Source organism: Orcinus orca, chromosome 19 (assembly GCF_937001465.1).
Source record: "Orcinus orca chromosome 19, mOrcOrc1.1, whole genome shotgun sequence".
NCBI lineage: Eukaryota > Metazoa > Chordata > Mammalia > Artiodactyla > Delphinidae > Orcinus > Orcinus orca.
The window spans coordinates 19,377,161-19,391,090 of record NC_064577.1 but is presented as its reverse complement, the minus strand read 5'-3'; the positions used below and the strand labels follow the sequence as shown (position 1 = coordinate 19,391,090).

General features: G+C 63.6%; 1 protein-coding gene across 1 annotated transcript in view; it reads right to left on the bottom strand.

Annotated features, from left to right (window-relative positions):
• The window catches only part of FAM83G (family with sequence similarity 83 member G), a 30,330-nt gene that overhangs the window by 9,113 nt on the left and 7,287 nt on the right, over window positions 1-13,930 (bottom strand). The window contains exon 3 of the mRNA XM_004266798.3: window positions 6,134-6,301. Coding sequence (XP_004266846.1) covers window positions 6,134-6,301 — 168 coding nt within the window. The remainder of the gene's footprint in view (window positions 1-6,133; window positions 6,302-13,930) is intronic.

Below are 13,930 nucleotides of genomic sequence, written 5' to 3'. Positions count from 1 at the left end.
GCCTTTCTCTGGGCATCAGGGCTCTCCCTCTGCGCAAGCCTGTGGGTGTGTGTGGGCCAGGGGCTGGCTCCCCTTTCATCAGGAGAGCTGCTCGTTCCAAGGGAGGGGCAGGTGGGAAAAGCCTGTGGTGGAGGGACCCCAGGATGGGCGGGGCAAGCCTGGCTGACCCCCAAGAGTCAAGGGGACGGCTGAGGGCACCCCAACGTAGACCTCAGGGCAGGAAGCAGACTTGGGCTCGGGGGTGCAAGCATCGCCCAGGCAGTGTGTTAGAAACGCAGGCTCGCAGCTGCCCCCGGTTCGACTCGGGGGGACTGGGGTCAGGAATTCCGTTTTTAACATAAGCCCCAGTGATCTGATGCATGCCCAGGACAGAAACCCCTTGTAGGCCCCGGTGACGGGAGCCTCAGTCCCTTCAGAGGGGTCTGTGCCTGCGGGGGGTGCTGGTCTGTTACATCTTCTGCGACATCCCCTAACCCTGACCCTCACCCACTCACCGGCCCCAGCTTATTAACTCGTTCACTGACCCCTGCCGAGGTCCCCAGCGCAGACACAGACATGACTGTGACACAGATCCCTCGTTGGAGGAGAGGGGGAAGCAGATAAGTAACGACCCCAGCTGTGGGGCGCCTCCCAGGAAGGCTGGCGTCTGGGCTGACGTGTGAAAGACAAGGAAGAGCGGGCCGGGTGGGAAGAGGACGCAGCACCCCAGACCCAGGACTACAAAGGCCTGATTCAGACATGGGAGGATTTTGGGGGAGGGGGGCGGGCAAAGGAGCCAGCAGAGCGGGCCCACACAGATGCCGAGGAAAGACCCTACGGCCGCTGAGGGGCCTGGTGGGGCCCGGGGGCAGTAGGGAGCCACAGAGGGCTTAGAGCAGGGAGTGAGGGGTCAGAGCCGTCCAGTCCCGGCGTCCAGCGGGGAATGTGCATGAAACACACAGGGAGCAGAGGAAGAGGACAGGAGGGGCTTCTGCACCTGAGGGATGTGAGTCCGGGCAGGGGCAGAGGGGAGAAAAGAGAGAACTGGAGGCCATCTCCGCTCCAGCCCACAGCCCTCGGTGCTCCTGCGCCCGTCCCACCTGTGACAGGTCCCGGACCTTTCCGCCGGGGCAGCCTCAGGGCAGTACCCACAGAGGGTGAGGGGCAGGTCCCATGGATGCCCGCCTGGCCGTGGGGCCCGGCCCAGAAGGCGGATAAGCCTCTGCTCCCAGGCTGGCTCCCCTGCCTGCCCTTCCCCCGGCTGCCTGTCTGCACACAGCCTGCACAGCAGGAAGCTGGCTGAGGCCCAGGTCAATTAGTGTCTGTGACTGTACTGAACGCGCAGCACACTTGGGGGCCGGAAGCCTGAGCAGAGATCCTGGGAGGCCTTCCCCTGTCACCTGTGCCCAACGGCAGCCCAGCTCTGCAGCTTCTGTTTATTCCTGGGCGACACCGCCCCGTGGGGCCTGGCCCAGATGAGGTAACGTCTCAGGAGCCAGGGCTCGGGCGAGCAGAGTTGGAGGATCCCACAAAGCCGCATTGTCTCTGAGCCTGGAACGCCCCTAGCAGAGCACGTGGCAGGCAGGGGGAGGACGAGTGGGGTGCCCTGGGCGAGTCCCCAGACCCTCTGGAGCCTCATTACCTCACATGAGAGGGCCGCAGTGATCGCCCCTGAGGGGACGTCCGGGGAGGATGGCAGAGCTGCATCTGCCCCAAGCGTGTACAGGGCAGGCCGTGCTGGGCACGAGGGCTGGGTTAGCCTCAGCGCCACACCCCACACCTCCACGGGGCCTCCTGTGCTCACACGGGGGTGGTGGGAGCTGGGGGGACAAGCCCAGGCCCCTACTGGAGCAGGTGGGTCGCTCTCGAGCTCTGGTCAAACAAGGCTCCAGTCCTGGCGCAAATGAACACAACCTGGCCTCCTCACACCTTGGGGTTCTCATCTGTGAAATGGGCCTGCCCACCCCCGGCTTCAGGGCTGCTGTGAAGACTCAGTGCATCAGGGGAGGGGCCAGGAAGGGGCCCAGCATTCAGTGGCTGCTCCCTAAACTAGAGGGGACGAGGGGGCTGTGCCGTGCAGTGGGACGGGGGTGTGATCCCTGCCTCTCGGGGGGCTGGTGGGGGACCAGTGAGGGACCGACACTGAGGACAGGAGAACATCTGGAATGGTGTGGACTCAGGCCCAGGGAGGCCAGGCTTGTTGGCCGTATGCAATGGCCAGGCGGCTCGGGGAGAGGAGTGACCTGCCCCAGGGCCTCCCAGTGGACAGGGTCCGGCCCCTTAGGACCGAGGACAGCCTGCAGCTGCACCCTGGCGGCCCTTTCACCCTCCAGGGGTCTGCTCGCACCTTCTGGGCCGGAGGGGGAGTGGGGAGGCCCAGAGACCATCCTGAGCAGGCCTGAGCGGTGACAGCAAGATCTGGCCAGGTCAGGGACAGAGAGCCGTGTCTCCGTGTGCCAGCCAACCTCTGCTCTCTTCTAAAGGGCCTGTTTCACTCTCTGTAATGGGGTAGGGAGACCAATACTCACCCTGGCCTCCCCCGGGCTGTTGTGAAGCTGAGATGGGAAGCAGCCTTGGGGGCAGGGGGCAGGGCAGGGCTTGGGGGCTCCTGGCTCTCCCCCTGGGCCAGGCCGCTTGGCTCTGTGACGTTCTGGGCCAGGTGGTTCTCTGTTAGCGGCTGTCCTGTGCATTGTGGGCCGTTGAACAGCATCCCTGGCCGCCACCCACCAGATGCCACGGCCATTAAAAACACCTCTGGACGTTGCCAAACGTTGAGAGGCAGTGCCCTGAGTCCATTACAGAGCCAGGCCAGGCTCAGAGAAGGCAGGTCGGGAGAGGAGGAGGCCCGGGCACCAGATCGGAGCCAGTGCTGGCCTGTCTAGCGTGAGCCGGAACCCTCACCCAGCGCCTTCCCGTGACCACACTGCCTGGGGATTCTTTGTTCATCAGAAACGGGTCCAGCCTTCGCCCAAGTGGCTGCTGGTTTTTCCAGTTCAGCTACACAAAGCAGACTAGCTTTTCGGATCAGCCAGGCATCTCACAGCTCCGGTCCCGTGCTAGGCTGTGAGCCTCGAGGCCTGCCTCCCACCGGCCCTGGGCATCACCCCCAGGTGTGGCCTGCCCCGGGCCCTGCGATGAGAGGGTTGGGTCGTCTTCTCAAGGCCCGTTCCCACGTGTAGTATGGGCACTCGTTCCCATGTTCCCTGCCTGGGGGAGTCGGGGCCCAGCTGAGCCGGTGGGTGGGGACGCTCGGGACAGCTGGGAACCTCGCGTCAGGGAGGTTCTGTCCTCCCGCCTCACCTGGAAACTGGGAGGGGACCCAAGCGATACTGCAGCTGTTTCCAGAATGTGTTGTGTGAGCTCAGGGGTTCAGGCTGGGGGCTGCCCGGAGGGGGAGACTGGGGGGGGGTCCCAGCCAGACCACTGCTCAGAGAGGGACGGGAAGCCCCCTGGCACTCAGAGCAGAGCTGGCGGTTCGCGGGAGGGGCCGCAGCTGCCCCGCCCGCAGATAGGAAAGGACTTCGTGACCGAGTGCCCTGCCCCCACGCAGCCTCCTTAACTCTTCACGGCAGCCCTGCCGGATGGATGGCGATACTCCCATTTTTCAGACAGGGAGGCTGAGGCCCAGAACCTCAGTGTCTCTGCCTAAGGTTACAGTGCAGTGGCAGAGCTGGGGCCGAGGCCTGGCTCCTAGCGCCCAGCACCCCCTTGGTCACAAGTATGACCCCACCAGGCACAACCTACACCCTGGGCCCACATGACCTGAAGGCAGGTCGCTGCAGAGCTGGGCAGGGGCAGCGGACGCCGAGGGTGGGGCCAGGGATTACCAGCAAAGGAAGTGCTCCCGAGACAGGTCCGGGCCCAGCCTGCCTGCAGGCAGGGAGGCAGGCTCTAGACAAGGTGACACTTGGCCAGGACCGGGCCCACAGGAGCCTCTGGCCACCTGCCCAGGCTGGGAGTGGGCGGGCTCGGAGGCGAGAATGAGGTGGCCAGGGTCACACATTCCTTCCCATGAAGACGCCTGGCCGTCCCACAGCATCCGGCTCCTGGGCACGTCACCCTGCGGACCTGCCACCTTCCCCAGAGCAGGGAGGTGGCGAGAAGGGCAGGCTGGGCCAGAGACCCCCTCCGTGCCCCGAGCTGTAGCCTCATCTCAAGCCCTCCGCCCTCTGCCCAGGGCCGGCGTTTATAACTCCTGTTACTGCTGCAACCGTGTGCCTCTCCTTAGCTCAGAGCACTTTTACAGCCACTGTCTCCTTTGCTTTCATCCTCAAACAACCTGGTGAGGCGTCCTGTGGTCACAAAGCCCTGGAGGCTCAGGGAGGTAGGCCCGGCGTCGGGGTTGGCAGCCAGGAAGCCTGTGCGGGCAGCACCAGGGCGGCCCCGCTGCTAGATGCGGCCTCAGCCGGGGCACTGGGCACCAAGGGTGTGTGGCCCCGTCTGTGCCAGCTTCCATCACTGGCTTTCAGGTTCAGCCCCGACTTGGTGGAATGCCTCTGGGCAAGGCACAGGCTCCCTCAGGCCTCGGTTTTCCTGGGTGTCCTGGTCTGGAAACCTGGTCTGGATGGCCTGCCCCTCTTGCCCCCCTTCCCGGGAGCTCCAGACCCTCCCAGGAGCCTGGCATCTAGGGTTTCCCCACTAAGAAGAGGCCTCTGGGGCGGCCACGCAGGGTTTGGATCCCCGCTCAGCACAGACAAGCCCCCTCCCTGCCTCTTTGTCCGCATGCGGGGGGATGCCTGCAGGCAGAGGGATGCGAGGTGTGCAGGGTCCCCACTGGGCGTGGGGCAGGGGCTCAGGGGGAGTGGGCCCGTCAGCCTCTTCCTGAGCACGGCAGAGGGCTGGAGGGAGAGCCCTGAGTTTCTGTGATCTGCTGCCCGCACGGCTGAGGCCCCTGCAGTCACCTTTGAAAAGACGCCTCTTCCACACTCCGGGCCTCCCGGCCTGAGCTGTCTGCCCCGGGAGCTGGCTCTCGGTGCTAGTTACACAGCAGGCAGGGCAGCACAGCGGGCGAGCACGGGGCTGGGGTCAACCCACCAGAGAGGCCACATAAACATGTCCCAACAGCCAGAGACTCGCAGCCCAGAGAGCTCACACCCACTGGAAGGGTCTCAGCTGGGCTGGGCATCACTTGACAATGCCGACAACTGACAGGCCCGGGAGCCCAGCCCCTTGTTAATTAACCAGCCTGGCGTTGCCCCGAGGAATTCTGACCTGTGCTCAGCCCGAGGGCTCGGTGCTGGCCCCCACCCCCCTTATCCTTCGCTTACTAACGTTAAGTGACACCTCTGATCTGTAAAGTGGGACAGCTGCCTCCTCCCACCGGCTGCCGTGAGGGTACCTAAGTTAACCATGTCACGTGCCTGGGACGGGAGCTGTGGAAGTATTAGCTGTCCTTACGCATACTGATCTGTGCTCCGGGGCGCGAGCTGCACACAGTACGTAGCAAGCAATGGCTGGGCGGAAGGAGGGCTCCCTCCACTCCCAAGCAAGGCACCGGATGCCAGGGTGTCTGAGCAGAAGAGCCCAGTCACACGGGTCATCAGCCCCTCTGTTGGACCAGTGAGATCCCGGAGTCCAGAGAGGGGAGGTGACGTGCTCTAGGACACACAGCAAAGCAATGCTGAGAACCCAGGCCCGACCTGACAACTCCACCTCTGTCCCCAGTGTCCCTCCCTGGAAGGCCTTTTCTAGTCTGCTCACTCCTCAAGTCCATTTCAACTCCGCAGCCACCAAAGAAGCCCTCCCTGAACTCAGCCCAAGGGAGCTTCCTCTGTTGGAGCCGGATCCTAAAGCCCGTGCGTGGACATTTTACAGAAACAGAGTTTGGTTTAAAACCAAGAAAGGACTTCCTGGGAGTTGGAGCTGTCCAGCTGGGGCCTGCTGCCAGAGCCAGGGGGGTGAGCACCCTGTCACTGGAGGTGAGCAAGGACAGAACCACTGCGGCACGGGCTGCTCTGAAACACCTGTGAGGGAGCACCTCACGTGGGCTTCAGCACCTGGTCACAGGTAGTGTCCTGTCCCCTGATACTGAAGCAGAGGCCGCGTGACCACTCGGTGGGCGGCTCTAGGACACTGAACTCTAGGTTCCCGGATCCGGACCGACAAGGCAGTGCTCCAAGTGTTTGTCAACTGACTGAATGAGGAGCCGGCTCACCTTGAGGTGCCCCAGGTGCATGCGGGCCCGCTCACACATGTGCAGGAAGTACTTGACGTTACTCTCGTCCACGATGATGTACACGGCCACCTTCCTCTTGAAGCTGGCATCCAGCAGGTCCTTGAAGATGTCCACATCGGTGAACATGTCCATGACCACAGCGATCACCTGTGAGCAGGAAGGGAGACCGGGGCCGTCAGGGCACGCGGCCGGGGAGACAGGTGCCTCGCCAGGACGCCTGGCCCTCCCGCGCCCACCACCCTCCTGGTGCCCACCCTGGCCCTGCTCCCTGCGGCCTCGGGACTGGGAAGCGCCGGCTCTCCTGGCGCTGAAGCTGCAGGCGTAGGATCGACGCTCAGGGTACGAGATGCCCAGTGGGTGACGCAGGCTGCACTCTCCGGGGGCAGGGAATGGAGAGATGCACGGTTCGCGCGCTGCTGTTTCCGTAACACAAGACCGCAGAAAACAAAACCCAGGCGAGGAATGCGTAGGGGAAGCTGCAGCAGGAGCGCGGGAGGAGTGGGAAGGGTGCGCGTCCTGAGATTTGAGCGCCTGCCCCCACCCCCAGCCCCCGGGCGGCCCTCGCCTCTGCCGGGGCTCAGGGCTTGTCCAGGCGCCCTGTTTCTATTCCTGGGTTGCATTCCCGAGCCGGGCAGGCCGCACCATGCCCTCCGCCTGCTACCCCAGGATGCTGAGATGGAGCAGATGTGTCCAGGGCAGGGAGGAAGGTAGAAGCTGGGGCCGCCCACCGAGGTCACCCTGGGTCCCTGGACAGGCTCCCTCGCTGCCACCTCTCCTTCTGGTTTGGACACACCCCAGACCACTACATGTGCTCTTCTTGTCATCTGACCACACCTGGGCCACAACGGCTGCCCTCAGCCTGTGGATTGGCTCAGGGTGGGGCCCCAGAGATCAGAGTACATCTACCCCAGCCCAGCCCAGCCACTGCCCAGCATGGGTGGTGATATGCCCAGGCCTGGCAGGCAAGGGCCCTGGCCTGAGCCAAGGCACGAGGAGGGAAGGGGCACACGTAGCCCAAGGCCAGGGGGCGTGGTAGCCAGCGGGCTCAGTGGCCGGCAGGCCCTGGCCCTCAGTCTCGCTTCTCCCCTCCCCTCCCCGTCCCACTGGGCAGCAAAGGGGAACACAGCAGACCAGGGCCCAACGCTGCTGACCCGAACAGACGTCCAGCCCTCCCACCCGCCAGAGCCGGCGCCAGGGCCCCATCCTGGGTCTGAGAACCCCCTAGAGGAGCCCTACCCAGAGAGGCGGGTAGGGGTCATGCGCTGGGCCACAAAGCAAGCTGGGGACAGTCAGGCTAGAACCCACCCAGGCCCGCCAGGGGGCCAGGGTTACCCCCACCCCTGCTAGGAGTGTGACCTGGCGGGTGGCCTGGGGCTTGCCAGGGACGTGCCTACACACTCCCGTGAGCTCACCCAGCTGGCCCCTGCAGGCCCCTCTGGGCTCCCCCTGGGCCCCGGGCCCCTGCTGACGCTCGTCACACACCTGGCACCAAAGCCGGTACTTCTGGGGGCTCCTCCCTGCCCTGCCCTCCACGGACGGGGTCTCTGTGTGACCCTGAGCGACACCTAGCTTTTCCAGGCCCAACTTTCTCACGTGGGACCAGCCAGGACTCCCCGGTGCTGAGGCCCAGGGTCTTCTCTGACCCCTGGGGAAAAATAGCTCGCTGTCTGAGTCTCTGAGGGATGTTTCAGGCAGGGCAGGGGGAGCAGGTATAGTCTGTGCAGGGCCTGCAGTGGCACAGGGGCCGCAGGGAGGTGGACGGCAGCACCGGCGGCGGGGGGCGGTATGCTCTCTGACCCCAAATCGGCCGGGTCTTGAGAGGAAGTGAGCTCCATGTCCCAGGACGTGTGCAAAGGCCAGAGCTTGCTTGAGGGGGTGGACGAGAGGACAGATGAGACACGGTATCAGAGCTGGTGGGCTCACAACGCCCTTGGGCTCCACCGGTCGAGGGTGACGGGACCCCGAGGTGGGGGAGGGGTGACAGCAGGGACCCTCTTGTCTGGACCTCACAGGCCTACAGCCACTCCAGCCCTCCCGCAGGCCACAGCCTCACGTGCCAGCCTGGAGACGGCTCGGCCGACACAATTCTCCTGGGAGCAGGCCCGGTTCCAGGCTCTGCCCAGCGTGGCAGACGGGGACTTGCCCTGGGCCCGGGCTGGGGGACGTGCCCCAGCGAGACCCGCCCCATGTGAGCCTTCCCTGCGGCGCCCAGGCAGGCAGGGTGCCCAGCCCAGGCCGCCTGCTGTCGGGCTGGGACTGCCGGGGCCTGCCCCCCACAGTGGAGCCCCACAGGGTCGCAGGCATTGGGCTCGGTGCTGAGGGTCAAAGGAGGGCTTGTACAGGTGCCAGCTGAGCTGGGGCAGGAGGGGGCTTGGTGCTCCCAGGGGGGCCCCCGCGGCTTGTCCACGGGGGCCACAGGGTCTCTCAGAGGCCTCGAGCCCTGCGTGCCCGTCCCCAGGGCCAGAGACTCCAGACTAGAACCCAGGGCCCTGCGTCCGGCCCGCAGAGCTTCCGCCTGACAACCGCTACCGCGTCCAGTCCAGACTAGAACCCAGGGCCCTGCGCCCGGCCCGCAGAGCCTTGCGCCTGACAACCGCTACCGCGTCCAGTCCAGACTAGAACCCAGGCCCTGCGCCCTGCCCACAGAGCTTCCGCCTGACAACCGCTACCGCGTCCAGTCCAGACTAGAACCCAGGGCCCTGCGCCCGGCCTGCAGAGCCTTGCGCCTGACAACCGCTACCGCGTCCAGTCCAGACTAGAACCCAGGCCCTGCGCCCTGCCCACAGAGCTTTGCGCCTGACAACCGCTACCGCGTCCAGTCCCAGGGCCCTGCGCCCTGCCCACAGAGCCTTGCGCCTGACAACCGCTACTGCGTCAAGTCCTAAAAACGCCGCGAGGCACCGGTTATTACTCCCATTTTACAGACGAGGAAACTGAGGCACGGAGGGATTCACTCCCTTGCCTAATTACCTGTTTGGGTGGCCCGGCTCACCCGTGGCTCCGCAAGGTCCTCAAAGACAGCGCCCCCACCCTGGCCCGGCACGCGGCCCGGCCTAAGGCGGCCTCGGGAGTGCTTGTCAACTCAGAATGTGCCAGATGGCTGGGCCTGGGGGAAGCCACAGCCCCTCCTAGACCCTCACTTTCCCCATCTGCCAAATGGGGTGTCCGCCTGGCCCACTCCTGTGTTCTGTCCAGCTCACACATGCGCGGCTTGAGCACAGACACTAGTCCCGCCCGGAGGACAACGCCAGCCCACACATATCCCGCGGAGGCCCCGGGCAAGGCCAGGGCCAAGACTGCGGGAAAGACGGCAAGGAGGCTGGCATCTGGGGATGTCCCCACTCCACGTGGGTCAGGAGACCGCAGCGGGCACGAGGCGGGCAGCCCGAGGCTCGCCCGTGTGAGCGCCCGGACCATGTGCCCGCTTCCCAGGGGCGGGACGGCAGGCAGGTGTGTGTCCCGAACTCCAGGCCCGGCGTCGCGGCACCAGCCCCCCAGCCCGGTTCCCAAGGGAAGGAGGGAGTCCAGTGGTCCCTGTGCGTGCCTGACGTGAAAGCCCTCTCAGAGGTGCAGCCACAGAACCAGGAGGGGCCACACAGCCACCACAACCCTCCTGGTTCTAACTGCACAGAGCAGCAGGGTGGTGGGGCTGTGGGAGGGCGGCCGTGCCGGGAGGGGCCGACAGCGCGGGGCCGACAGCGCGGGGCCGGGTGGCGCCAGAGCAGAGGGGCCCAGGCAGGGACTGGCATCGGCACTGAGCTCGACGTGCCTCAGACCCGAGGCCCTCCCCGTGTGTCTCTTGGGGGTGTGCTCAAAACGTGACCCTCCAGCGGCGCCCACACCTCCCTTTCCCTTCCCCACCCCCCCACCAACAGCTCCGCGGCCTCTCCACCCTGCCTCCCGCGTGGGTCCCGAACCCCCGCCTCGCTCTGTGCAGCCGGGGCTGCTCTGCGGCCTCCTTGCGTCCTCCCACCGATCCTCCCACTGACGGTTCCAGAATCCCCCAAATCTCCCTGGGATGGTGGACACCCCACCCCGTGAGAGACGCAGACGCTGGCCAGAGAGGGGAGGGGCCGGCCCCAGGTGACGGACTCATGGTGATGCCCCGCCACGAGCACCTCCATCGCCCAGGTGCTTCCTGGGGGCTCCAGCGCACGGGGCAGCAACCCCCCACCTGTGGCTGCCGCCCCAGCAGACACAGCCTGAAGCCCTGTAACCCCCGCTGCTGGTGCTGGTGGAGGGGTCGGGGCGCCCCATCCTCCCCGGGGCCCAGGCAAGGACGGAGCTGGAGCTCCGGGGTCCAGGCTGGGGTCTAGCTTTGGGTGAGCTGCATCCTCTCTGGGTCTCAGTTTCCTCATCTGTGAAATGGGGAGGAAGGTGGATGTGATACCCAAGGCTGTCCCTGCCAAGGAAGCCCTGAGTCCGTGTGTCCTGCCCGGGTGCCCCGCACAGCCTGTCTGGGCCGGCTGGAGCACCTGGCTGTGTCTAGGGGTCTGGGAGAGGCAGTTCTGACCACCACGCCCCACCTCCCTCTGCACCACCAACCCGGGGCTCCCGCCTCGCCCGGCTGACACTCAGCCTGAGGCTCCCAGCGCCCCTACAGCCGCCTTAGAGGCACCGCTCCCCCATGACCACAGAATCCGTCTTGGAGCAGAGACATGCTCACAGGACCAGTGGGTAGAGCAGGGCTGGAGGACGAGGCGCAGGGGTGAGGTGGCCAGGGGTCTGCACGCAGCTGGAAGACCACTGGCCACGGGCCCAGCATCTGCAGCAGCATCCCTCCCCGGTGGCCCTGACCCCACAGGGGCTCTGACCCTACGGGCCCTCCCTACACACCCCACACCCCGCCGCAGCCGCACACACAGTCCTCCTGGCCGGGCGCCTCCCTCTCCTCCTCCAAGCCAGTAACTCCTTCCCGTCCTCCAAGCCCTGACTCAAATGCTGCCACGAGCAAGTGTCACGTCTGTGTTTCTGGAGAAACGGCAGCGACCCAGCGAGTGGCAGGCCGCCTCCCCGAGGCCCGGACCCTGAGACCCAGGTCGGCGTGGGCAGTTTCCCTCTGTACCTGTCCTGCCTGCCCCACCCTCCAAGGCCACGGAGATGCCTGCAGGAGGCCCAGAGGGAGCCGCAGACACAGTGCACAGCAGGCAAGTTCCTGGCACTCACTGGGCCACTTTCACCACCTGGAAAAGGAGGAAGTGGGTCCGCATCTCTGGGTCTGTCTGACCCTAAGGCTCAGATGGACGCAGGATGGTGGCACCATGGGCTCCAGACTGTCCTCCTGGGAAGCCGCTCGGGCCCGGGAGCCGCGCTTAGCAGACGCCGCGGTGGCTCTCCTGCCTCCTCACTGACCCACAGTGCCCTCGGGGTGGACAGGCTGGGGGTCATCACCTCAGCGTCTCCTGCTTCCCTCTGTGCCAGCTGGAGGGCAGTGACGCACAGGAACACAGAGGGCGTGCTGCACACTGTCCTAAGGTGGGGACAGTGCCTTCAAGACCTGGGATTCCACTTCCAGCCACGACGGAATAACGGAGCCTACACTTACCCACCTGCCGTAGCAATAAACACCAGGCAGAGCCTATGAAGCCACGGCCAACAGGCAGCACAGCAAGTGCAATGACCCCCGGCAGAAGGGAGACGAGCGAGGTCAGCTGTAGGACCGCCCCAGCCACCTCCAGGCCACGGCCGAGTCCAGTGGGCTCCCTGAGTTGAGGAGACGAAGTCTGCTCAGAGCCTGGCAGCCAGAATTTTCAGGACAGAGGAGAGGAAAGGGCTGCACAGAGCAAAGGCCAGAGACCTGCAGGGAGCTGCCTCTTGAGGCTTCAGCTGGAGACGGAGGAGCACACGAACAGGAAGAAGCCACCGAGGCTGGGACAGGCCCGCTGGAAGGGAGCAGCTGGAACAACGGCCGGTGCTCACACAGGACCAGGAGTCATTTACGTCCCCACAGCCAGAGCGCAGGCCCCTCTGACACGCAGGGCACACAGGAGGATTCTCAGAAGGATACGACCTACCTGGTGGGCAAACAGCCCTGGACCAGGGGCCAGTGAGCTTTTTCTATAAAGGCCATATAGCAAATGTCTCAGGCTTTGCAGGCCACGTGTCTCTGACACACCTCTCAACTCTGAAAACAGCCACAGACAGCTAATAAACAAATGTATACATCTCCGTTCCATTATTTACAAAAGCAGGCATAGGCCAGATTTGGTCCATAATTTGCCGACTCCTACCCTGGACCAAATATGCTTTGGTCCCACCTAATAAAGCTTAACAGGGCTTCCCTGGTGGTGCAGTCATTGAGAGTCTGCCTGCCGATGCAGGGGACACGGGTTCGTGCCCCGGTCCGGGAAGATCCCACATGCCGCGGAGCGGCTGGCCCCGTGAGCCATGGCCGCTGAGCCTGCGCGTCCGGAGCCTGTGCTCCGCAACGGGAGAGGCCACAACAGGGAGAGGCCCGCGTACCGCAAAAAGTAAAAAAAGCTTAACAGCAAGCCTCAAAAGTGTTACACTGTTTCCAAGAACCGCATCCCAGAGCAAAGCTCCAAAACGTTTAAAGGAAAAAACAAAACTCCCACAACATAAAATTTTCATCACGTCTGGTATCCAATCAAAAATTACCAGACACACAAAGAAACAGGAAAACAATGATCCACATGAGGAAAAAAGTCTACCAAAGTGGACCCAGAATGGATACAGATGTTAGAACTGGCAGACGAAGATGGGCAAACAGTTACAACCGTGTTCTGTATGTTCAAAAAGTTACTTGGAGACATGGAAGGTTTTTTAAAACAAACACCAAATCGGAACTCAAGAAGTGAAACGGTTCAGCATTTAGGATGACAAATACGTTGGGTGGGATTAATAGCAGATTAGACACTACGGAGGAAGAGAGAGTGAACCTGAAGACCTATCAGAGCACAGAGAAAAAAGACCGAACAACCGACACCAGAGCATCAGTGAACCTGGGTCAACTTCACAGGTCTAGAGTATGTGTAACTGGAGTCTCAGAAGGTCCCGAGGCAGAGGGTGGGGGAGAGGGGACAGAAAAGCATTTGAAACAGATGGCCATAACATTTCCACATTTGATGGAAACTATTCATCCCCAAGCCCAGGACGTTCGATGAATTCCAAGCAGAGGAGACGTGAAGAAACAGACCACGGCACGTCATAATCACATCGCTTACAATCAGTGGCAAAGAGAAAATCTTAAAAGCAGCCAGCAAGGAAAAGATTATCGAATACTGAGGACCAAAGATAAGCAGATGTCTCAGAGTCAACACAAGCCAGGGGACACCGGAGCAACTAAACGGAGGAACGATTAACCCAGAATTCCCTACCCAGTCCCAGAATTCCCTACCCAGTGAAAACAGCTTTCAAAACCAAAGACGGAAATAAGGACTTCCTCAGGGACACGAATGCTGAGAGAATTTACACAGGCCGACCTGCACAGACAGAGGGGCTGAGGCCCCAGGGGCTGCACGTGCCCCCAGGGTGCAGCGAGGCTCAGGCTGCCCCTCGCTCACTGGGGTGTGCAGCGGAGACGGGGAGAGCACCCCTCCTGCCCCCAGCCCCCTCCTCCAGCAGCAGGGCTGGGCAGACCTGGCTGCTGTGCCTCAGTTTCCCACACTGAGACATGGCCCCACTCCCCACCCCACCCTGGTGCTCGCAGGACCTGCACGGCCTGGGGAGGAGGCCTCCTGGGTAGATGGGGAGGGAGTCTGTGTACGTGGTAACAATGCCGACCCAAGCCAGGACCAGCTTGCTAACGCTGGTACA